Genomic DNA, 27417 nt, shown 5'->3' on the forward strand with positions numbered 1-27417 from the left:
GTTCTAATTATAGTTTTCAAACAAGTAAACAATATGTAATGATATCACATCTTAAATTACATGGTCAGGAAGGTTCAGTTGTATGTGAAAACTGTTTTTCAAAATTTAAAAGTGTTAAAGGTTTTAAACTTCACATTAAAAACTGTTTTGCTCCCTTTGATACTGAAATTGAAGTAATTAATAATAATATTGATTTTAATATCGAAAAACCGGACGATTTTCAATTTTTGAATGAAAATAGAAAAGATCAACTTGCTGCATTAGCTCTTCATTTGCGAGGAAAATATCGATGCTCTGAAAATGTGATCAACATTATTTTTTCAAACTTGCAAAATATTTTTAATTATAAATCACAAAATGAAGAGATTTCTATAATTTGTAAACAACTATCAACAGAATATTTTAGAACAAGATATTTTCAAACTGCTTTTAAAATGCCACAAATTCAGTTAGTATCCAAAAATAGTTTACATGGATGTTTTATTCCATTTAAAGAAATACTTCAGTTTATTTTTACATCAAATGAATATGATAAGTTTCAAGAGTATTCTTCAGAAATATCTATCTCAATGTATTCAGATGATTTAGGTGTAACTAATCCTATAGGCAAATCTAGAGGAAAACACAAGTTGTGGGTTTTATATTTTCAGTTGTTAAACATTCCGCAATGCTGTTTAAGTAAATCTTTCTCAATATTCCCTTTAGCAATAACTGGTTCTAAATCTGTTAAGGTAAAAAGCTTTATGAAATCTCTTCTTCTTGACTTGGTACAATCTCTATATGAACTATCATTGATTGATTCCTCAACTTTAACTAATGCTAAAGGTAAAAAATTTATTGTAAAGTTAAAACACTTTATTGGCGATTCATTAACTTGCAATGCAATTGCTGGTTTTAAAGAGGGTTTTAGCAAGAAAGTTGTGAGGTGCTGTAGAGTGTAATTCGACCAGGCCAGAAATGTTAGTTTATAATAAACACTCTCAGTGTAAAGTAAGGAGTTTAGAGGAACACAAGATAAGAGTCAAAGAACTAGATAATCCTAGTCTTCCCAGAGTTGAACGTTTAAAATGGTCGACACTATATGGCGTTCAATCTAACAGTATTTTATCTGAAATTAAGGAATTTGATGTAACAAAGCAAGTTCTTTTTGATTCAATGCATGATTTGTTAGAAGGTGTAATACCTTTGCAGATAGAACTTTACTTGAATCATGGGGTTTTAAAAAGTTTTTTTACAATAGATAGCTTGAACGATTTTGTGAAATTGTTTCAATACCCGAAAGACAGTGAAAAACCACCTGTAATAGTTGATTTGGTTATTAAGGGGAAATTTGGCAGTGCTCAAGTTCTTTCTATTTGTCGTATTTTACCAATTTTTTTAAGAAGTATCACTATTGATTGTCATTTCTTATGTCTTATTAAGCTGCTGCATATTCTTCAAATGTGTCTCTCTCCAGTTACCACTGAGGCTTACTTCTTCTCTTTAGAAGAAGCAATTGCAGCCCATCATATATATTTTATGAAAATATATGTCTAGATAAGTTTATACTAAAGCTTCATTTTCTTATTCATTATCTTCAGCAATCCAGACAATTTAGTCCACTACGATACCATATGTGTATGGCTTTTGAGAGGAAACACCAAGTAATAAAAAATATTAGGCATTTTAACTTCAAAAATATGCCTTATAGTGCTATGAAGAGTATGGTTTTAAACACTGTTGCATCTTTTTATAATTCTTTTGGAGAAATTAGTAATGGAGTTCTTTGTGAATTAAATCAAGTTACTTTAAAAAAAAGTATTGTTACCTGCATCCGGATTAATGGTATTAAATATTGTCCTGAATTGTCTTTATGGTTTCATAATGGTTTTCAATCTTCTGCTTATTATTAGGGTAGATTAGGGTTATATGAGCACCTTGGTAATATGAGCATACTTATATCTAAGATTTCTCAGATGTAATCAGCGAAATTAAAGTTGCTTTGTATTTTTTGAATCGAATTTATGTGGTGATAACAGGAATCAGTACAATTAACGTAAGTTTATATGCTGTAAGTAGCGGCTCTCATCTAATTAAAACGCTGTTAAATTTTTTGCATTGTTTAAAAAAATCACGCATAAATAAATCTGTGGTGCGAAATTTTGGTGCTAAAATAATATAATTAATTTTTTAATAAAAAAAATTATGCTTGCCTAAAAATCCGTTTCATTTTTGTTTGAAAAAAAATGCATTAAAATATTTTAGTTTTTACTTTATTTAAAGATTTTTGTTAATTTGCCATTTGTTAAAGATGCCATTTTTGTTAATTTGAGCATGCTCAAATAACCCAATGTTTTTCATTGAAATTACCTACTTTAAAGTTCAAAAAAAGCAGTGGTTTTGATTGCTTTTTGAATAAAAACAAAACATAGTAAAAAGTTTTAATAATTTAACAATACTAAATATTTTTCTGTAATTTAAGTTTAAAAATTTTTATCGTTCAAAGGTTTGAGTTAATAAAATTGAAAAAATAACAAAATAATTTTTACTTTTTTTCGGAAAACATAGTAGTACTGTTTCAACAAAAGTTGGTTTAAAATTTGATCTTTTAATGATAAGTTTTGTTAATAACAAATCGTTATATTCCGAAAATTAGTTCTAATTGTCAGGTTGGTATTTTTTTTACTTAATGTTATTTTTTGTGAGCTAATTTAAAGTGCTCATATTACCAAGTGGTCTGGTAATATGAGCATTTTTAATACTTTTTTAAAACCTCTATGTTTTTGAGAAAAAATTTCGGGTGCCCAAATATCTAAGTGGATCATGAGTAGGGATATCCCTAAATATTGTTTATTCGCAAAAATTTTGGATTCAGCTTAATTATTTTTGAAACTATTCCAATTTTCGCTTAAGGTGCTGATATTACCCTAATCTACTAATCTACCCTATATTATTATTATTATTATTATTATTATTATTATTATTATTATCATTATTATTATTATTATTATTATTATTATTATTATTATTATTATTATAAATAAACTGCCATTTTTAGTAGAATTGCAAAGAAAGCTTCATTAATTATAAGTACACGTAAACAAAACTTTTTTTCTGCATTAGTTAAAGTTTTCAAAATAAAAAAGATAAATTTTATTTTCTTACAAAAATATTTGATGTTTTTTTTTGTTACTGTCTATCTAAGCCCAAATAAGTTGCCACATTTAAAACCTTGCTTTTTAAAAATATTATTTACATAATTTCATCTAAGTTTATTGCTTTTATGTAAAACTACCCTTTTTACATAAAAGCAATAAAATTAACACCCAAACATGTCTAAAAAATTATAAAATCTAAAGTATAAATTATTTACATTTCATTATACATTATATATATATTATGTATACAAAAATACATATATATTATGTATATGAAAATACGAGGGAAAATGTTTTACACCAACACCCGTTTTAAAAGTTCATCAATTCTAACTCACTTTAGTTTATGCTTCATAATGAATTATATGTAAAAAAATTAAATTAAAAATAGATAGAATCTGAAAGACGTGCAAATTTTGAATTTTGCACATTATAGTTTTATGTTTAATTAATTTTTCTGAAAAAAGTTGAAACTCGCTGATGTATGCCAAAGTAAGAGCTGCATTGAATCGTGTAAATAATGATAACAGCAATACAGTAGTTGTTGTGTTTTTACATCATGCTTGAAAAGTAATATTTGAAAGAAATTTTAATCAATGTGTCGGCTTTAATCAATTAAAGAAAATTTTAATCAATGCATCAGCTTTAATCAATTAAAGAGGATTTTAATCAATGAATCGACTTAGCAATTGTTTCTCTTGATGTTGATAGTATTAAAGTATTCGATCTTGGTAAACTTTCGGCTACTTGAAGTTGATGTGATGCTCAGAACAAATTCAAATTAATTACTATGAAAAGTTTTCAAATCTCCGTCCAGTTATTAAACATAAATAGAAGTTAACAAACACGAAATTAAAAATTTAATCACGTGTTTGTTAACTTCTATTTATGTTTAATAACTGGACGGAGATTTGAAATTTTTTCCTTTTTAAAAAGGAAAAGATTAGAATGCATCTTTTGGAGGTGTTAAACTGAGAGTTAAATGGATATGGAGATATGGAAACAGTAAATCAAAAAAAAGTTTTGCAACTCAAATGTTTACAAATGAAAGCTCTATGGAATATTTGTCCTAACAAGGTACACATGAGTCCAATCCTAAAAAAATGGAATATGTTATCGTTAGATCAAGTGAATCAAATGGCTATTAGAATCCAAGCATAGAGGAGAAGATATGCGTTGGTTTAGCACCATCATCTTTAATGAATGATTTTAGGTGGGTTAACATTGATAAATCTTTGAGAGTTAACCAAAGAATTGCCCTTCCTAACTTTAAGAGTTGCGTGTTGGCGAATCAAGCCATTAACAAAATTCAAAATTGCAATTAAAGTTTGAGAGAAACGGATTTGCTTTTAAGCGCAAAAAAATTCAAGAATCAAACAAAAAAATCTTTGTGCTCTTAAACATGGCTTTGAAATGTTACAATATTGGTTGTGTTAAATGTCGATCATAAAATTTGGTTTCATTTTTTCAAGACAATATATCAACTTTATAATACTGAATAAATTATATATATATATATATATATATATATATATATATATATATATATATATATATATATATATATATATATATATATATATATATATATATATATATATATATATATATATATATTAGGGTGTCCCAAAAAACAACATTGTTGAAAATAATCTGCTTTCACCCCCTAAATGTGTTCTATCTAATAAAGAAACTCTAGGTTTAAAATTTTTTTGCATATAAAAATTTTTAATTTTCAAGACCCTCGAATATTTAATGGGTCACTAATATTTTCAAAAAAAAAGTTTTTCAAAAATATGTCAACCTGGTACTCATATAAAGCAAAATTATATAAAAATTTCAAAAATAATATTTACTTAGAAAAACAATTGTTATTTATGGTTTTATTACATTAAAAATTACGTTTTTTTACAAAAAATGAAAAAAATGCATTTTTTATGATAATTTTGTTTAAAATTTTTTTTAAAAATTAAAACTTTTTAAAAATGAATATTATTTTTGAAGTTATTATATAATTTCGCTTCATTTGAGTACCAGGTTGACATATTTTTGAAAAAATTTTTTTATGAAAATGTTAGGGACCCATTAAATATTAGAGGCCCCTTATTTTCAAATAAATTTATTTATTATTTTCAAAAATGTTGTTTTTTGGGACACTCCAATATATATACACACACACACATATATATATATATATATATATATATATATATATATATATATATATATATATATATATATATATATATATATATATATATATATATGTATATATTCATATATATACACACATATATATATGTGTCATATATATAAACACACATATATATATTCATATATATACACACATATATGTGTGTGTGTGTGTGTGTGTGTGTGTGTGTGTGTGTGTGTGTGTGTGTGTGTGTGTGTGTGTGTGTGTGTGTGTGTGTATATATATATATTAAGTTTATATGAGTTATTGCAGCATAGCTGCAAAAACTCATATAAACGTGAGTTTATATGAGTTTTGCAGCTCTGTTGCATAAATAAAGTTGGATGCTGCAGTTTGAGGAATGAACATGTTTTTGATGTGGATACTAAAAAAAGTGACAATTTTTACAGAATCTATAACAAAATTCTGCTGGGTTTCTGTTGCCCGTATTTTAAAATCTAATTTAAAGTCAAAATTGTCGCATGAAATGTCAATACAAAGAAGATAAAGCGGTTTGTTACAACAAGAGTATAATCTTAATGTTGATGTTAAACTTGATAATTTAGCTGATGCATGAACGTCTGACGTATGAACTAGTGTTTATATCAGATTGTTAAAGAAATCAACTGGTTAATAGCATCTAAGCAATTGTATTTTAGTAATTGGGAAGCCAATTTTCCATTTCCAATATGCGTAAGAAAACCAGACACTTTTGAGTCAGTTGAACATTAAACTTTGATTGTAAAGTGTTTTCGACTGGTATAAAAAGCAACGATTAAACTGTATTAGAAATTGCAAACAATGTCAGTCAATAGCATTTAGATGGTGGGTGAAAGGTAAATTGAGTGTTAATGAAAAGAGAGTGGTTGGCCGTAAATATCACACACTATAATACAGAAAAATATCAAATTGATTGCGGTCCCTCAAATTATGCTTTGTGGAAACAACTGTCAAACTTATCTGGAAATGTTGTATGTGTTCAAGTTTTCTGTCTTCTTTTGTGAGCGGAGGGCGTTATCTGAAATGTTGAAAAACATTAACATGACATTTAAAAGTGAGGTGGTGAGGAGTTTCTTAAATAGTTCAGGAATGCGTATTTGGTTTCGAGCTGGAAAGAAATCACAAGTCAATTCATTTTTTTTAGTTCATATTGCATTATACCTGGTTATGGCTAACGCATAATATCCGGTTAATTCAAACACTATCTGAATACGTTTAGAGTTAAAAAAAAAACATAACAAAATTTCTAGTACAAGCAACCAGTGCTGCCTTTTTATAAGATTAAAAGCAAGTAAAAAAAAAACAGTAATATTTTTTTTATATACATATATTTGAGTAAATAAAAGAAAAAGAATTCAAATATAAGTGTATATAAAATATAAGTGTATATAAAATATAAGTGTACATAAAAGGCTCCAAAAAAATCTGAATAATTAATGGTTACTTTTGCTTAGCCAAACTAAGTTCCTTTTTCAGTCAACAAAATAAAACTACCATAATAAAAAAGTCATCCAATGGGAATTAACCTTTACTTTGTTAATAAATCTATTTCTGTAACAGATGTATGATGACTTCGTCCATTCCGCATTTTCACTGAACTTTGCAGCTCCAAGTTCTCTATAACTTCTTCGTAAAGTTTGTTATTTTTTGTTTTGATTAAGTCAAGATAAAGAAATTCTCTCAGTGTCAAAGTCTTCAAAAACATATTTTTGTGACCTTTATAACTAAATAAATTTTAACTGATTAATTGTTTTCAATGACATTTCTTGCTGTATTTATTAATTTAATATAAAACAACATAAAATAAGTAACCCAGTGGGCACCGGACCTAAATAAGACGTCTTTTGAACGTTCGAAAGACGTCCAAAACGTTCAATAGACGTTCAAAAAACGTCTTTTTTACGTCCTGTGCCCACCGGGAAGTACTAATTTTTAACTTATTTATGTGATATTTCAGTCTGATTGCTCAGACCGTCTTCTAACGTAAAATAAAAAGCAATAAAAATATCACCAAAAAAAAGCGTAAAAAAAAATGACCCATTAGGTATAAATTATAAAGCTGAACTGATGCAGATTGGTCAGAAATGTCTGAAAATGCAAATTAATTTAACATTTCTATTTTTAAATGACACACTCGGTTTCAATTCCAAAACGTTTTTTAGACCTCTGAGAAGGTATGCACAACATTATTTCTCCGTAGGTCTCTGAATTATTAAATTTTAGCATATAAAAAGAACCCTGGTAAAGACAAACTATGCGAAAATGAAAAGTATCAAGATTATATTCCCAATTTTTAAATCTTAAATACTCAAAATGTTGAGTTTAATTGACAAAATTTATGGTAATTTTTAACAAGAAACATTATTCAAGAATTCAGATTTTCAATAGAAAATGAATGCAAGTTCTTCTGTAATGAATGAATGAATGCAAGTTCTTCTGTAATGAATGAATGAAAGTTCTTCTGTAATGAATGAATGAATGAAAGTTCTTCTGTAATTAATGAGTGGTTTCAAAAAGCACCAACTTTTTTTAAAGATTTGCATGTCAAATTTCAGTTTCTGCTCTCTGCCCAATTCTATCTATGAATCAGTTTACATTTGTGGCAAAAACCTTACCCCCGCCCCTCCCTTCATCCCCCTTTTGGGTGTTAAAACGACTTGTGCTACTGGCGCGAATGCACGAACAATGCCGCGCTTTTTTTCGCGGTAAAATTTTCTTGAAAAAACAAAAAATGAATAAAAATTAAACTCATACAACTTTTGATTAAATATAGGTACTCATTCGAAAGCTGAAATTTTTTAGCTACAGGTAGAAGGCACATGATTTTTTCATTTGTAATATTTTTTGTACAATACAAATAATTTACTATTTTTTTGCTTTTTTATATGCTTTTATATGGTACAAAGGTCTTCTCAGAGGTTTAGAAGTATTTTTGTATTTTTATTTCTTTCAGTAAAGTTTCTCAATATTTTAGTATGAGACCTCAAAAACCACATGACTTAAATTGTTTATAACTTTTTTGAAATTAGTTATTAATTCAACTTGTTATATTAAATTTTACTTTATAAATATAAAATATAAGTTCGCACTTTGATTGCGAACTTATATTTAAGGGAAATATCGAAGGCGCTACAAAAACCACATGATTTATTTTAGTTTTGAAAAAAATCTAAGTGGTGTTACAAAAACGTTTTGAGTCAAAAAATCAAGATTTTGAGTTTTGTAGTTATTGTAACTAGATTTTTGATGATAATAAATTTATAAAGAGATTCTATTTTACGCTCTTGGATAGGTTTAGTTCAGTTGACTGAATTTTCAATAATAATTTATTTTTAGACAAATAAATAAATGAGTAACATCAACAAAAATACAAATACTCTTGCAAATGAAATCACCGAATCCAAATTTTAATACTGAAACACTTATAAATAGAAAAGCATCATTAGAAAAAAACAAACAACTTGAAGTTGCTGTTCAATGGTGTAAAAAAAAAAATCTAAGCGGAAATGCGGGAATTAAAACAAGACAATTTCCACTTATTAAAGATCGTGAAACAATAAACTGTAGACTTGATGGGAAAATTGTCAATGGTCTTGAAAAGCAGTACTGTGCAATTCTCTTGGAGAAAGAAGAGATGTTAGTTATTTTATACATTAGGAACAAAAATTGGTTAATGCAAGGCGTAAACAAAGCAGAACTAACAAAATTTGTTCAAATTAACAAATTTGTAACAAATTTTGATGTTCTAAAAGTTAGGCAATAAAAGGTTGAAATGTGAGAGAAAATTTGCAGCATTATTATATCAGCAAATGCAAAATTTTTTTGACAAAAAACAAGTATTTTTGTTTCTTATATTTCTAAAAGGTAGTTAAAGATTACCAAACAGGAGTTATAGCTTTGTTAGAAAAGCTTTTTTGCTTTTTTTTTAATATTTTTTGTTTCAAACGCAGATTAGGTAAATTGTTCTGGATAAAAGCAAATAATCTAAGCTTAACACTCAAGTGAAAAGGAAATGTATTAATATATAGAGCTTTCAAATGCTCAAGAGAAATGGCATGTTCCCATCTTGGTATACAACTTTTACTAAAAACCTTGTAAGTTTCTTCGTATATATATATATACTATTGTATATAAAATCGTGTTTTTGATTACATTTTTTCATTTACACACGCTTCATTTAAAAATTTAACACAAAGCTACACTTTATTATTAGTTTACATTCATTGAAAATAGTTCAAGCAAAACTGACTAATTGCTTTTCATGGTTGCTTTTAGGCGCTCTTGCAGAAGAATGGATTAAAGCTGGCATTATGACTGAAGCTAAACAAAAGGAGACAAGAGTTTTGATGGAAAAATTGATATAGGGAGAATATTTAATCACGACAAAACACCACAGCTCATCAAATTTGGTGTTGATGCAACTTCTGCTGGGGCCAATGTTATAAAACTTTTTACCGGCGTAAAATGCTACCGGCCTAAACAATTTTTATCAATGTTGTAAAATATTTTCAAAAATTACCGACAATAAATTTTCTACTCCCGAAACGTTTACCGTAGAAAAATGTTCCTTGGAGAGACTTACGGAAATTTCTGTTGAAAATCCAAAGATATAAATATTTAGTTGTAGAAACCTGTGGTTCAGATTGTTTTTGAATCTTTAACTTAAAAACACTTTGTTTTATGTCTTGAGAATGTTATTGATCCTGTAATAGATTTCTAAAAATAATATCAGGGCATAGATAGATAAAAAATTTGATGCGAAAAGTTTTATAAAATTGAATTAAAAAACATTTTACGACTCTAAGTTTACGGCTGTAAAAATTCCCACAGTAAAATTTCCGCTGGTAAAAAGTTTTATAACATCAAATCCTGGTCTGGTTTTTGCTGCAAAAAGGGAAACATGCTGTAAAATGATGAGAGAACCCTGAATGTGTCACCATACATCCTCTAGAAACGTTTTCAGGTAGCTATTGCCATATCACTTTTTTTTCACAAATATCTATAATAGAGATTGAAATTGGATGACGTTTATCATATTTCTTCGTAATTATAAGTGACCTTTGTGTCTGTCAAGTACTCTTTGGCACTGTTGCAATAACTAATCAAATGGCTTTACAAGAAGCTGCGGCAAATATTCGGCATTTTCTGATAACAACGTACAACCATGGTGTATCTAACTACAATACGTTGTTAGATATGTATAAAGATTTTGATAAAAACCTTTCTGAAATAAAAGTGACTGCTTTCTGATGGGCATTGTTCACGCTTTAGCTTCGATGTCTAACACTTTTTTACATGAAAGAAAACATTTTTACTGGTTTCAATTCACTAAACAAGGAAGCTTTCATGATGATCTTAGGATTTATTTCGAACAACTGGACCCCAAAACAATCTATAATAAAAGCTGCAAGACTTGAAACTACATTCCATATCATTAGACGTTAATGACATGCAACAGGACAAGTTTGCACGAGCTTCTTTATTTATCGATACACCCAAAAGTGTTTCACCATGTACAACAACCCAAGAATGATATATTGTGAAATCTTCTGATAAAAGAAAAAATTCAACTTAGTATTGGAGAGAAAAATTTAAGCGTTTGCAAGAGCTTAATTAAGATTAAGATAAAAGGGACAAAAAATCAAAACTCCCTTATTTTTAAAGTTGTAAAATTAAAGTTTTTATGAGTGACTCTAGTAATTAAATTTTTTTTTTTTTTTGCGGATGCAGCCACCTTAAACACCCTAATAAAAAAGGATAAAATAGGAGTTAGAGATTTTAGACCTCTTTTTATAAACAAAGAAACATTTATTTATTAGATATTTCATCAGAAATCAGAGCAAAAATATACAAAGTTAAAATTAAAAAAAAAGTTGCAACAAAAGTTTAATCTTTGTTATGTTCAAGTTCTTTAATACATCTCAAACTCCTTCTTAAAAAGCTAATAATTGGATCTGGACTGCACTATAGTCGCTTAACATCTTCCTTAGTAACTTTTCTTAAATATTTTCTCGTACAGTGTTTTCTATAATTTTTAACGTCTTTATTTCGACGTTCCTTAGCTTCTTTAGAAAGAAAACCTACTGGTTATGGTTTATTTTTTACAACTTGAGAACTATGAATTAGAATTTTATGTACAATTTGAGGCATTGGGAACCATGGGTTCAGAGAAAGGTAGAGCTCTGCTGTTTCTTTCGTATGTTTTTCAAGTTCATCAGCCTTAATTTGATGTTTGCACAAAAAAAAAACAAAGAATTACGTAGAAACATTTCATGAGATTTTTATCTAAGCCAAGTATTTCAGCAGACACCTTATATTTTCGGAACACTTTTTGTGTTGTGTTTCCATCATTTGTTGTACCTAAACAGCTGCTTTTTGGTACATATACAATTAAACCTAAGTGATCTTTCACCTTTTGTTGAACAATAATCTTTTTTTCATCATCCTCTCCTCTAACTTGTCACTTTCCTGATTCAATTCTATAACTTATATGAAGGCAGCATTTACAGCACCTAATCCATGCATGTAATTTGCTCAATCCAAGATCAGTGGAAAATGTATTGGAGATTTTGGAAAAAGCAACATTTAGATTGTTCATATTTGAACGGGTCAGTCCACATATACTCCATACTTGAAAAGAATTACTTAAAGGCAAAACTATATTAGCCACTTTTCCATCAATCATTGTGTATTCTAACTTATGTTTGATAATAAAGGAAATAAAGACCGTTTGTTTCAAATTACTGTTCTTGAAGAAAATATACTCTTGTGTAATAGTCTCAGCACTTTCTTTTACTTATTGAAATCGTACTGGACGGCAGTAAAGTGTAGTGGATGGTTTTTCTTTAGTCCATAGTGATTCGTCAGGTTCTTCAATATAAAGTTTAATTGGAAAGATTCAAGATTGTTGAAAAAGATTGTTCCTCAACATAACTGATACTTACCTCGTCTTATTTTTTATGTATTTTGTTTGTATAATGATTGGCCGATTGAACCATCAAATCCAGCTTTGTGTATAAAGACAAGAATGGATTTCTCAGGAGCCTTTACAGGTTCATTGAGTATTTTTAACAACATCCCGGTGGGAAAAAAATAGCCAGATGATACAAGACATATTTAAAACGTCTAAAGCACGTTTTGCAACGTATTTTATACGTCTTAAACGCGTCACCCATAGGTAGCAACTAGGTAGCTATTCGCTAGCTCATTTCCCACTGGGCTGTATGTAGTATGGTCAATAAGGCTTTGTAAATCAAGTGAGGCTGGTTAATCAGTAGCTTGTACTCCACAACAAGGTATGCATAAATCTTTTTCTTCCTTACTTCATTATAAGTTGGATAAAATTTATTTCCTTTAGAAACTGCTTCAATACAAATTGTTTGGTAATCGGCTTTACTAATTCGGCAGTCCAAAATCAAAGCTAATGCTTCCTCTCCAGTATACATTGTTGTTGAAATAATTGTGCCATCTTTCTCTGATTGTAATATTTGCTCCTCACCCGTAAGTATAAAAATGTAAATTTGAAGAGTGATATTAAAAATGACTATAGTGTAGATGATAATGTATCTTAGTAACCTTTTTTCCTCTTTTAGTTTCAAAATAAGTGAGCAAAAAAAATAAGTGAGCAAAATGATTTCTCTCTTACGACAGCAATGTTTGTTTTTTCTGCTCTACTCTTCTTTGATTTTTTTAAAACCTTGAGTGAATGGTATTGATTTGCGTCTGGTGGTTTTCCGTAGACAACTAATTTAAATTGAAATACCAGATGATTGTATTTAGAATAAACACTTGCTAAAACACAATTAAATAGTATAAAACATCATTTCAGCTCATTACTTTATTTTTTATGAAATATCATACCTAAATTGCGAGAAGAAGAAGAAAAAGTCAAGCCCGAGTTTTTGCCCTTGTCTAGTTTATCTGTTTCAAAACATGCATCGCTTGTTTGTAATTCTTTTTCTGACCATGTTTTGTAATGTAACTCAAATCTATTCTTGTTTCTGTTTACTTTATTCCATTTTTTGTTAAATTGTTTAGAAAATAGTTTGAAGTCTATGTCAGAGATTCCTGTAACTTCATAACCATCAAGGTCGGTAACTGATTAAGCTGTTTTCCAAAGCATGAAACAATTTTCGAGTAATTTATTTAATTTTCTTAATTATATGGTAGAGAAAATTTCAATTAAAAATATAATCATAGTTTTTTTAAGTTTTTAAATAGTATTCGTACTTTAGATAATTAAAAACATAATCGATAATTACCTGAAATAAGTTTAAGTTTATAAATAAAAAAAAACCACATTACTTAATAAAGTGGAATTAAATTTTATTGTTTCTTGTAGTTTCCGTAATTGCAATTAATTATTTAGAGTTTATACTTAACAACATTTTGCTTTGAACAATTGAAAATGACAAACGAGTCTTATGTTTAAAACCTGCTATACTTTATTTTGCGCAACTTTGCGCAAAATATTTTAAATTAGAAACCTTCTACAATATTAAGACACTGTAAAAAAGTTATTTCCATAGTGGGGAAACATGAGCGAAAAAAGATCTTGAACTTTTTATGATAACTTATTATGTTTAAAGTTAAGAAAAAAGTTATAATATACAAGACTATTGTTATTTGTTAAGTTTCCTAAAATAAAGCATGTACCCTTATATTGAGACATTTAGTATTTTATATACCTTATATTGAGGTATTTAGTTTTGAAATTTTGAGAAAAAAAATTCTCATTTGAAAATAGTATTATAGGCATACTGTGACATTCGGAGTCTAAATTAGGCATTAAAAGAAATAAGTAATTTTTTATAACATTTGATTTGGCGTTTTTTAGTGCATAAATGAGTAGAACTAAAAATCTTCATTGTTGTTCTTATTAGAGACTTTGTGAATCAAAGGTAAACTTTTAATTTCCTTTTCTATTGTGTAATATTTTCAGCTGAAGAACTTTGTTCATTCATTCTTAGTGTATGGTTTAATAAATTAACGTTAAAATTTTAGTTGTCAAATGTTAAGCAAGTTAAGATTACACAATAAAATGTATTTAAATAAAAAAAAAACTCCTTTCAGATGTCTTCTTCAAAATAATAACCTGAATTAATTCAGATAAAAAATGGTGACGTTTGTCAAGTCATGAAAGAAATCAATGTGTCTTTTTCTGATAGAAAAAGACAGTTTGAAGTTATTCAAGATATCTTTTCTCATCAAAGACCCTCAAACATAAGCAGAATTGATTTTCACTACCAGGAACCAAAGATCACTTTTATTTTTCATGTCAATGCAAGGTACAAAAACTGCAACTACTGTTTTGAAAAATTCTTGTCTAAAAATGCTTCTTTTCTTTCCAACAATTTCATCTCAATTAAAGATCTTTATCATTGCTATTTGAAACTGTTCTTCATCAAAGCTGTCAGTTACTAAGGCTGCTTCTTAACAAGACACAACTCTTGGAAAAGTGTTTTGAAAGTCAATCAACCAGGGTGAGGAAAACAAAAGTGCATGCACTGCAAGGAATGCCAAAATTTGGCCAAACTACAACAAATTAGTTGATGCCAAAATTAGTAATTGTCCAAATGGCATTCATCTTTTGGAACATTCAGCATTATCACACTGTAAAAAGGATTTTAGAAAAAAATCCTGGTATTGCAATGATGGCAGAAGACATTTACTGCAATGATGGATAGAGATTTTGATAGCTGTGGGTTATTCAAGATTTTTCATCAAAAGACTCAAAAAAGGAGTCAAAAGAAGCCATCAAAAATGAGTCTGTTAGGCTTCAGAAGGAACAAACAGAACTTTTGCCATGCATTTTGTTAGACAGTGGACTTTTAACAATGATTGGTTAAAAGTCTATGATAGGTTGATCAAAGCTTTTCCAACAAATGGCAGAATGTCCAGCATCATCATTATGCTGCATATACCATGTCTTGTGGAAAAATTGCCTAGCCAGATGGAGATTTTACCCCTGTGCCAAGAGCATTGTGCTTTAGAGCATCAGTTATGCTTTTGATTTTCGAGCTTTCGACAGTCTGTGTCATATTGGCTACGTCAAGATGTAAAAAAATATCGCAAGCATTTGATGGCTGCAGAAAAAGTGACTCTTACAACCACACAAGAACGTGTGAAGGTTCAGTTTGCTTAAAGATCGGGAATCATTATTATAAAAAAGAGATGGTGGTACTAAAACTACCACAACTGGCAATATTACCAGAATTGCCTTTGATAACCCCGCAATTACAGAAAATATTTACAACCCTGTTAAGCTTGTTGAAAACCTTTTACCTTCAACACTTCACAAAATATTCAAATATGAAAAAGATTTGATTGAAAACTGTCTACTTCCGATTAGACTGACAAATGAAGAGGCATCGGAAGCTAATAACGTCATGTGACGATAGTGATTCTGATTTGATTTTTTTTTAGAAAGATTTTTTAAAAGAAATTTTGTGTGACAATGAAAAGAGAAGTCTTTTTTTCAATTTAATATTTAAAAAATTTTTCGTGAGCACATGTGTCATAAAATGTTTTTATTTTTGTCAAATTTGAATCATTTTTGAGTTTAAATGGGTAAAACAAATTATTTTTTGAAATATACAATATTTCTTTCCTAAAAAGTGTTTTAAATTTTGAAAAATGAATTAACTCGCATTTTCAAGCATTTTTGACCCCTGTGTGATGTAAGGTAAAAACTATTATGATTTTAAAAGGAGTTATTTGATGCAATTCAAAAAGTGAATTATTTTACGTCTAATGACGATCTGAGTTAATCAGACTTGAAAATTACATAAATAAATAAAAATTTGTTAATACTTAGTTATACTTTATATATATATATATATATATATATATATATATATATATATATATATATATATATATATATATATATATATATATATATATATATATATATATATTTATATATATATATATATATATATATATATATATATATATATATATATTAATAAAAAAAAGAAGCCATTCTACTGCTGACGTCAGTTAAAAAATTTTTTTATTAAACTGTTTTTTAACGTTCAAACTAGTAAATCAAAAATAAAATTCTTTTTTCAAATCCATGCTTTATGCAAGCAGAATTCTATTGGGCCTAGAAATTCTTTTTTTATTATCTTTTGTAGAAGGAAAAATTACTGTTACGTTTTTAAATTTTTTTTTTATTAATTCAGTGTTCTTATGGGGGAAATACAAATTAAATTTTTGTTAACTTAATTAACTTTTTTTGGTCAAATTTTCCATTTCCTTGTATTGTCATCGAAAAAGTTTGGCGCCTTTTAAGTCAGATGCTTTAAAAATAAAATTCGTTTTAAATGTACATAAAGCTAAAGGCGCCAAACTTTCTATTCCTTTAATTCGATGAGTTTGTTTGTTTACATACGTACATGAATTGCCTTCAATGTCTTCCAGTATTGGCTTTACAAAAGTGATTACTACTAAGTACATGATTTCCACGAGTACCAGAAACAGAAAAAAGTTATTTTCTACTTTTTAGTCGATTAAATAGAGAGCTATTTTTAAAAAGTTTTTTTTATTTTTATTTTTTCGGTTTAGTGGCTTTTGTTAAAGACTTTTTTCAAACTTTGCGTCAAATTATCTCATTTCCAACATATTCGTTGTATTTAGTTAAGTAAGAATAGTCTACTGAATTTTTAGTCTAACTAAAAATATTTTATGACTTTACATGTAATAATTATTTAAAAAAACAATGACAAAACATTTTAGTCGACAAGTTTTAGTAAACTAAAAAGTTAGTTAATTAATTTTAGTTGAACTAAAAAGTTGTTCGACTATTTTTATTCCAACTAAAACTAGCCTTAACTCCCATTTTTCATTTTTGTTTTATCAACTGATTTATTTAGAGATTTGCTCAGCAGAGTATGCATATATTAATTGATAGCAGAATGGACATACATATACTGACTTAAATAGTTAAAACATGCGGAAGGTTATGACAAAAAAATAATTTTTTGGCCTGAAGTAGGAATAAATGAACATTTTAATACTGATTGCGAAAATCACATTTATTTTGTTCAATTCATAAAAATTTCTCGCTCCGAGACATCTGACAACATGACGTTTTTACTAATGTCTTTAAAGGGTTACATTACAAAAATATTTTTAATCATGAAATCTCTATAAAATTTCGCTTCTTTTGAGGCCCAAACATCATGTACTTTGGGAAAAAAATATTTTTAGTAAAATATGAAACCTACCATGTCGTTGGGTGTCTTGGTGCGGGAACTTTTCTTTGTGCGGGAACTTTTCTTTAGAACTAACTCTAATAATAATTAATAATTAATCAGGTCACAAAAGTTCATCATTTGTGACCACAGGAGATATTTTCCGTTATAACCCTAATGCCGAGAGTGTGCATACATCGACTGTTTTAAGTGGGTAGAACATGCAGGGAAACCGCTACATTGAATGAGGGCTTTGGTTTGGTAGGCAGTTTATCAGTTAAGCAAAATTAACTATAGGTTCTTTGCTTTAAAAAAATTGACTATAGGGTCTTTATACCGAAATGTAAATTACTTTATCGTAACACAAAGATTTATCAAGATCATGCTAAATGAAAATAATTAGAAGATTGGTGAACCAATCTAGATTCTATTTAGATCTTTGCGCTGTCTTAATTAGACTAAGCTTACTGCAAAACCGCTCACCTTTAGCGATGAAAGCAGGAATTATGTCAGAAACGCGTACTGTTTGCGAAGAGAAACAATAGACTTTTCTTGTAGACCCAATCCAACTGAAGTAAGACCAAAGAGACTGATACCCTTTAGAGTATTATTAGCCTTAGTATTAGATTCTGAAAATCATAAAAACAAGATAATCATAAAAAGATTTCGTTGGGTTCCTTAACCAACGACTTCACAAACACGATGCGTGCACTCCATCAAGTTTATAAGATTTGATCATGAAACATATTACAACTTTACAACTTAAAAGATTACAACGAATACAACTTTTACTAAAAAGATTATAAAGTGACTGAACTCGGCTAAAATAGTTTTTCACTTCCACAGAAGATTTAGCGGAATGAATATGAGGTTATGAACTATATGATAGATAGGAGAGAGTTCCAAAGCATTAATGTCAGAGAAAAAAAATAGGTAAATAAAAGTTTTTAGAACATGAAGGGGCAGATACAGTAAAAGGAATGACGAGTCAATCGAGAATGATTTTCGTTTAAGGAACTTGAGACAACTTGTTTAAGGATCGTCTATGATAACATATGTATAAAAGAGAAAGATATGAAACCTTTCATTAATGGAAGAGTGGCTCAAACTTGTAATATAGAGCAGACCTAACTACATTTACAATGCGTTTTTGAATCTTTTCTAGAAGAAAAAAAAAAACATTATTTGAAGAATCAGTCTAAATATGATCAAACTCCGTATCGATTGTCAAAGAGTAAGTTGTTGTAATCAAGAAGAGATTTTTTACAAATTATAAGAGATAAAGAATTTGTGATAAAAGAGTCAAAGATTTTGCTAATAATAGAGAGAAGACTGATTAAGCGATAGTTGGAGGTGTCAAAGTTTTTGCTAGATTTTGCACTTATTAAATAGATTAGAGATAACTGAAGACCTATGAATTAGAGAAGGAATGTTTGACTTGTTAATGACACTGTTAAAGATTTTCCTAAATTCTATAAAGCCTGACTTCTGAGGTAAGATATGGCATTTAGTGATTTGAGAATAATGGAGCTTAGCAATAGACAAAACTTTTTTTATTGATTTCTGGCAACAATAACGACTTTTGTTAAAAGAGTTGTTTTTGTAAAAAAGATACTACGGACGTAAGCAAACATCCGAGACAAGCATGTAACAATTAGAGCCTTTACTAATCAAGGGATATTAGCCATCAATACTATGATCTGAATAAGAAATATCCGAATTTAATTTAGTTTCACTAAGAGCAAGTAAGTCTGCTAATTTTTGCAAGATTCAACTGATCGAAATTTGCTTCGAAGACCTAAAACATTTGTATACTCTTGCGTGCTAGAGTATACAAAGAGGAGGTGGGAATACAAAGGGGAGTGGGAATAACAAGGTACTGTCGAGTCAATATACAAGAGGTTAGGGGGGGGGGAATAAAAAGGAGGGGGAATTTAGTCCAGATCTAATAAACGGTTGAAGGAGGGTGTTAATAAAAGGAGGAGTGAGAACTTTTTAATGTTATAATATAAGTATTTTTATAAAAAACTTCAGTTTATAAACCTAAACTAATACTTTTTACAAAACATGCTTAAAACTATTTAAATCTAGCGTGGCTAGCGGTCAAATGCACATTTTCTAACAGCTGTTTTATAATAATTTCAATCCATCCAGTCGGAATCACGTGACTATATCGCGAAATCAAAAGTAACCATATTGAATTGGGGAAAAACAAACTATTCTTTCTATAGGCAAAGTCAAGAAAACATTAACATTAACTTAAAGTCCTACAATTACTATAAAAGTTAATTAAAAGAAACAGCAAATAGATGTCTGCAAAATATAAGTCTTTTAGGCGAGTTTACTATATTTTTACATACTTTTGAGATCTCTGTTTAAATAAAATGATGCCTTACATTGGTGTCTACATATTATTTTGGTTATTTTAAGGTATAAAAAGTACTGATATTTTGTTATTTATTTACCAATACTAAATTAAGATACAAAATAAAAGTAATCCACCAGTAAAAAAGTGTGCCGAACAAACGTAAACATTACAAGACTTCAGGAAACCTACATGTTGTTTGCTACATGCACAACTATCTACAGTACAATTTATTGTATTCAACCACTTTCTTTTAAGTACTTCATCTTTAGGAATACTTAAACTTTGATTTTTTTTAAATCTATTTTGTTAGTGCAACCTACTGCACAACAACTTTTAGGGACTTTTTTAAAAAAATAACTCAACAAACCGCAACTGATTTTTTAGTTTATTTTCCCCTAATTCAAGATGGTTAATTTTAAAACAATACTTTTTAGTACAGAGTGACGTCACGCCGACTGGATGGATAGGATTTAATATTTTTTGTGAGAAATAAATTAAAAGCTCATTTTCGATGAATCGAGATTAACTTGGTCGGTGATTTTTAAAGCCTGTTTACACTAAAAGTTTTTGTTTTTATTAGTGACTGAAATAACTATTTTATAATTTTTAAGGCCAATTTTCACCAATTTTTTTTTCTAATTTTTTTGGTATTAAGTAAAAATTAAAAAACGGGGGATCTTAATAAGCTTGGGGTGGGTGGAAAAATTTTCAAAAAATTAATAAATGCCCCTCCCCATCTTTTTATTAAGGACTTGAAAGTAGGTGGGAATATTTTTCAGACCTTATAAACGCGGGGTTGTTAATAAAAAGGTGAGTAGGAACTTTTTCTTAAGTCTACCAAACCGGATATTGTATTGATAGAAGAGGGAAAATTTTTGTTTCAAAATATAATTTGCAGGGGTGTCTATAGGAAAAGAGACCTCACAATTTTTAATAAATGGAGGGAAGTATGAATCCCCCAACGTACTAAAACAATTTCCCAAAAAAAATGAACGGGTTTTACAACAAGTTTTCTTATAAACTTTAAAAAATGTATATAAACATGATCCATTTATTGAAACAGCATTCCTCATTGAACCATCTTCATCGCGGTTTTCCACCTCATGTTAAAATTAATAAATTTTGTGTCTTATTTTGCTTGAGTTGGGTGGGAAAATTTGAAAAAATTAATTATTTGTCTCCTCCCCTTATACACAAAAGAGCTCCTTATATTTACAAAAGGGTTCCTTAAATTGCCCCAACACCCAATTGAGGGGTGTGGGGAGCCTAGCCACGGCTCTGATATATATATATATATATATATATATATATATATATATATATATATATATATATATATATATATATATATATATATATTTATATATATATATATATATATATACATATATATAATGTTTATTTATATTAGTTAATAAGTTGTTCTATTTAGTATTCAGTGAGTACATATTAATGACTATCATCTACGATAGACAGTAGTATTTGAAAAAAAGTAATGTGATTTTCAAGATATAAAAACTGCTTTAAATAAAAACCATCAATTTGGATATTTAGGTTTTTATAAATAGTTACATGATATTTGATATTTACATTAAGTTTATCTAAAAGCCAAGCAACGTGTTAAAATAAGAACTATTAACAGCGCTAATTCCTTACTACCTAGCTTGTGGAAACAAACTGGTATAAAAGAGTTTAAGTTTTTTTTTTGCTAAGTAGCAATAATAAATAAATTTTGACTTTAGTTCATAAACTGAACTATGTCTAAAAGAATTTTAACCCAACCTTCTGCACTATTGCTATGGTGTTAAGAACGCCAAAAAACGGTTTTTCTATCCTGGTATTTTACAAAGTATAGGAGAGACTTCGGACAGCTTTTACTCTAATTGGGCTTATTTAATAACTATTGCATTTTTTCAAAGTAACATATTTTTTTGTCAAACTACAATGATTAAGGTATCTTGTAACATTTTAACTTTCTCTGTATTTCTTGATTTTCAATGTTTAAAAACTATTTAAAAAATGCTAGTCAAGTGTCCGAAGTCGAACCGTATGCGGGTGATTTCGGACATGTATATCAGACATGTATAGGAAAGATTATGGACATCAAACTAATAAATATGCAGTTTCAACAAATTTAGTTTATTTTTCATTTATAAATTATTGCAATTGGTATTTATCCAAATTGCACTTAAAATATCATGTTCTTAAAACCAGACCTCATGCCTTCTGTAGGAACTGGCAATGCACGCACTACATCGTTATTGGCGATGAATGTAAATTATTCATAGTTCTTATAAAAGTATTGGAAGGGATTTTTCTTTCTCCTGTAAAACTCCCATTTATAACCACCTTTCACTTTTTTAACAACTTTTGCTGTATAGCTATAACTTGATTGTTTTCTACATCCGTATACCATTGCAATTATAAATCTTCTTTCCGGCACATCAAAAGTATCAGCATTAATATCATTGAATCCATCGTCATCAAGGTTATATGTACTCTCAATCTTTGAAATTTGTAGGTCTATTGGTTCATCTGACGACGATTCTTGAAGGATTGCTTTTTTAGAGGTTTTTTTTCTGTAGAATCTTCTTCTTGGTTGTCTTTTTTGTAAGCATCATTGCCATTTTCGCTTTTTTTGCAGCTGCAAGTGCCTCTTTTTCCGGGGTATCTGTGGCTACTATTGATCTACCCTTTTGTCGTCCTCAATTATTAGTGTTTAATTTCCGTGGAGCACCTTTAGGATACTGATGAATTTGTTGTAGGGTAACATGGAAGTCAATAGATATGCGTTGCTTTGGTAAAGTTAAGACTTTATTGTTACGAGATGTTTCTGGAAAATTAGAAAGAGTTTATTGCATCCTCATTGTTATGACTAACATTATGAGATGAGAAACTCGGTTGTGTTTCAATATGAGTACTATTAGCAGTTGTAGTTACTCGCATCAGTTCAACATTATCCTCATCACCCAATGGTGCTATTGCAAATCAAATTATTTGTTTGGACATCTTTTAAGGCTTCCCTTGACTTTTCAGGTGAGAATGTACGCTTAGTTTTTTTTTTTCTTATAGTTTCTGGTCAACTTTTGATTAGTTAAACTTGTTAAAAGTGTTAAACTCTTTTTTGTTTACTTTAGTAACTACTATTCTTTAGTTTAGCGCTACTAGCGGTACGGGTTTTATACATTCACTCGAAAATTCTTTCGTGCGGAATTAACCTACAAGGGAGTTATGGTGTTGCAATCGTTAATGATTATGCTAATTGAAATTTACAAAACTTTGATAATTGTCTATAGGGAATTGTTATTTAGTAATCATTACAAAATCATCAGAGAAGACTTAAGACAATGTCCGAAATGTCTTAAGTATAAGAGGTATATTGAATCTAATTAAGTATAGGAGGTATATTGAATAAGAGGTATATTGAATCGTTACAAACTCATCCCAACGTCCACGGGTAACCGTTCGTTCTAAAAAAAATTGTATCAACTCTGGCAGAGTTCATATCTTTGATCTAAATGATTCACTTGGAATTGAGAATTTTACATCTAAGAACCAAAAAATCATTTTTTCACTCTAAAATCTGTTTTTTAACAGGAAACTGTCACCTAACTATTTTAAAGCTAAGAGCGTATGTCTAATACGCTCTTAGCTTTAAAATATTGTCTATAGTCGGTATGTCCAACATACCGACTATAAACAACATTGTCCTAATATTAACAGGTAGGAGATTTCGAAGTGTCCATTCTCTCCCCGTCTCCGAATAACTTCCCGATATCCCCTACCATTGCAGATTTTATTTTTGGTTGAAAGATCAAACTATAAATAAAATTTTAAATGAAAGAATATAAAAAAGGTTTTAAAATCGTTTACTGTTTTTACCTGTATCTTACACAAATTAGGTGCACATATTGATAAACATGGAAAAATATTCCCAGAGCTGATACAATAATGCCACCAATAATAAAAAACCAAAGAACTAAAAGGCAATACTGGTACAAAACATGCTGAGATAGCTCGCAAACGAACTTATGCTTGTTTGCTACAGTATATTTGATATCTTTTGATGACTCAAACAGTTCACAATAACCAAATGGTGGAAGTAGCTGGCTTCCTAATTTTAGGAAAATTATATATGTATAAATTATATATATATATATATATATATATATATATATATATATATATATATATATATATATATATATATATATATATATATATATATATATATATATATATATATATATATATATATATATATATATATATGCATCATTAAAATTGATTTTATAACATTTACAAAAAATTCATAATAATTAGTAATTAGTTAATCATCATAATTTTTCTTTAGCTTTTAAAGTAAACACAATCTAATCAGGATAGGGTGTATAATTTTATTATTTTATATTTATATAATTAAGTATAAGAATAATTATACTTTTTTTTTTTAAATTACAATTATGTTTATAAAATTCAAGTGAACTTTTAATGTGAAATTTTAAAAAGTGGAAAATTTAATATTAAAAAAAAAATTGAAAGAATTTTTATATTTTATATAAAATTTTTGCATATTAGATTTTTATTAAAGTTATAACTTTTTAACAAAAATAACCAAATAAAGTTTTTTGGTTTTTTAAGATAATTTTTAATTCAAGATGTAATAAAATTTTTTTCAAACAACTCTTGCAATAATGCTCGTATCATTATTAAATTAGCAAAATAATCTGTATTGCATTGTATACTACGTCATTTACTTTGAATTGTTCTTATTATATAAAATTTTATGGTATTTTCAAAAATAATGACATAATGCGAACAAAACATCAGTTAACTTTGAATTGTTCTTATTACATAAAATTTTATTGTATTTTCAAAAATAATGACATAATGCGACCAAAACATCAATGGTCACACACGAGCATGCGACCAAAACATCAGTTACTTTTCAAAAATAATGACGTATGCGACCAAAACATCAGTTACTTTTCAAAAATAATGACGTAATGCGACCAAAACATCAGTTACTTTTCAAAAATAATGACGCAATGCGACCAAACATCAGTTACTTTTCAAAAATAATGACGTAATGCGACCAAAACATCAGTTACTTTTCAAAAATAATGTCGTAATGCGACCAAAACATCAGTTACTTTTCAAAAATAATGACGTAATGCGACCAAAACATCAGTTACTTTTCAAAAATAATGTCGTAATGCGACCAAAACATCACTTTTCAGTATTTCTATACTTATTCATTAAAATAAATAACTTTTTATTATTTCATACAAATTGCAAATAGTTTAACTGATGGCTGAAAATTTATCGACAGTTTAATATTTCTTTTCAATAAGACCCTCAATAAAGCCCTGCATTTATAGTAGAAACCAATAATTTTTGGTATTAGGTTTTGGTATTAGGTTTTGGTATTAGGTTTTGGTATTAGGTTGCTTCAAGCTGAAGTAGATAGCTTATAAAATAAAAGTTTACTCAAAAATAAAAAAAATCTAAAGTTAACTAGTTGTTATCTTATTTAAAAAAATAAGTTTTTTTTAGATTGAAAAAGTCTAGTTTAAACTAAGATTTTAACGCTGCTCATTAACTTAAAAACGGGACTTTAATCATAAGCATAATTAATATAAAATAGCCACGAATAGTATTTATATATATAAATATATGACCAAAAATATTCGTTTTAAATTTGGTTTTGTTAACAATTATAGCTCCAAAAAGACTAATAAATGTATAAGGTAAGTGTGGGTATTAAGGCCCGGCGGGTAATAAGGCCCACTAATCCAAACTTAGGGAAAAAATAAATTGTGAAACTTTTTTTCGACATTAAAATATTAGAGTTATCTGGTTTTATCACTGGCAGCAAAAAAAATCAGCATTTCTTTACATTTTCATTTTTTTAGGTGGGCCTTAATACCCATACTTACCTTAATACCTATACTTATATCAAAATTAATAGTTTAAAAATTTTACCAGGTCTGGGATTTGTCTTTTTACCCATATAATCAAATGCATCTGCGTTGCTCTGTTTAGACCAATTTGCCCACTTAACGCCATATTTATAATACTCTCCATTTAATAAAAAATTTAAAAACACGAACGTTCCTATGTTTACGATGAGATATAAACTTTTCACAAAGATAGAAGATACAACTCTCAATTGAAGAAACCTTTGTGGTTTGCATCCAAAAAACATGGAGACAATTTTGCTCGGCTTTTCTTTTCCCATCACCGCAGCTTTTAAAGAAATCATGTCACTGTTTGCTTGTAGAAAAAATACATAAGGTATGTAGTACACTGCAGAAAGCGAGCCTATTAGAAATGGCATCCACTGATACTATAAAATAAAAAATTTTATTTTCAATCTTTTTTATGCGTGATTAGTTGTAATTTTGAGTAAAGATAATTTTCTATACCAACACCGTAAAAATATACGTACTTGAAGATAAAAAATCTTTTCCATTGGTATGCATTTGTCGCTTGCTATTCCAAAACTTGGTTGGACTGTACACAGCTCTCCCGATGCAAGCAATCCATTGCTGTCAATGTCTCTTGGTATACCAAAAAATGCAACATCAAAACGTGTCATTAAAGGCTTAAATACATAAAAACCTTGAATCCAACATGCTTGGGAAACAAACGCCGTTTCGACAGTGTTTATAGCTGATGATAAAATAAAATTAAAAAGACAAAATATTTATGACTATAATACAAAAAAAAGAATAGAAACTAGAAAATATACCTGGTACAATACAGTTTATAGAGTCTGTAAACCAACTTATTCCCATTATTAAACAACAAACTAAGAAAAGCTTCACCATTATTAAACGGTTTAATTGATCAGTAAGGTCATCATGACGGGCTTTTAATGTCACTGTTAAGATTCTTCTCAAATCACTTTCTAAACCTATCATTTTTGCTAAAGAATATATATATATATATATATATATATATATATATATATATATATATATATATATATATATATATATATATATATATATATATATATATATTTATATAAAGATTGAATCAAAAAAATGAGTTTTCCATTAAAATTTTAAAATTTTTATCTTAGATATCTTATCAAGTAATGTTTTAAGAATTTTTTTTGTGTATTGGTGAATTAATTGCTTTCCAAACCTATTAAATCTTACACAATTGATTTAATGGTGCATATAATTGACTGCAAAAGAAATAATAGTACAATTCAAAAATAATGTCAAATTGATCAAATTCCATGGAAATTGATATTGAATGGGGCCTCCTTTGGCCTTGATGGCCTCAGCTAAACGATTTGGGATTGGGTTGCCCAAATTTTGGGTCTCTTGTTGTTATATTATCCTATGCGCTCATTATAGCTTTTTTAAGTCCTCTTTGCATCTAAATGCTCGGTCGCCAATTTTTCTGTCCAAAATATACCACAAATTTTCTATTGGATTCAAGTCCGAACTTTGAGACGGCCATTTCAAAACATTGATTTTGTTTGTGTCAAAGTTAACCTTC

At 28.4% G+C, this 27417-nt stretch overlaps 1 protein-coding gene across 2 annotated transcripts in view; it reads right to left on the reverse strand.

The window, feature by feature from the left end:
- Positions 1 to 6654: 6654 nt before the first annotated feature.
- Positions 6655 to 27417, reverse strand: part of LOC101234286 (innexin shaking-B) — a 39639-nt gene continuing 18876 nt past the window's right edge. The window contains exons 2-6 of one of the 2 annotated variants that reach the window (XM_065796097.1): positions 26654 to 26830; positions 26351 to 26574; positions 25885 to 26248; positions 23782 to 24013; positions 6655 to 7055 (exon numbers count right to left, since the gene is read on the reverse strand). In XM_065796097.1, coding sequence (XP_065652169.1) covers positions 6860 to 7055; positions 23782 to 24013; positions 25885 to 26248; positions 26351 to 26574; positions 26654 to 26825 — 1188 coding nt within the window. In that variant the 5' untranslated portion in view covers positions 26826 to 26830 and the 3' untranslated portion in view covers positions 6655 to 6859. The remainder of the gene's footprint in view (positions 7056 to 23781; positions 24014 to 25884; positions 26249 to 26350; positions 26575 to 26653; positions 26831 to 27417) is intronic. The other variant, XM_065796098.1, reaches the window with a different exon arrangement.

Source organism: Hydra vulgaris, chromosome 04 (genome assembly GCF_038396675.1).
Source record: "Hydra vulgaris chromosome 04, alternate assembly HydraT2T_AEP".
Lineage (NCBI taxonomy): Eukaryota > Metazoa > Cnidaria > Hydrozoa > Anthoathecata > Hydridae > Hydra > Hydra vulgaris.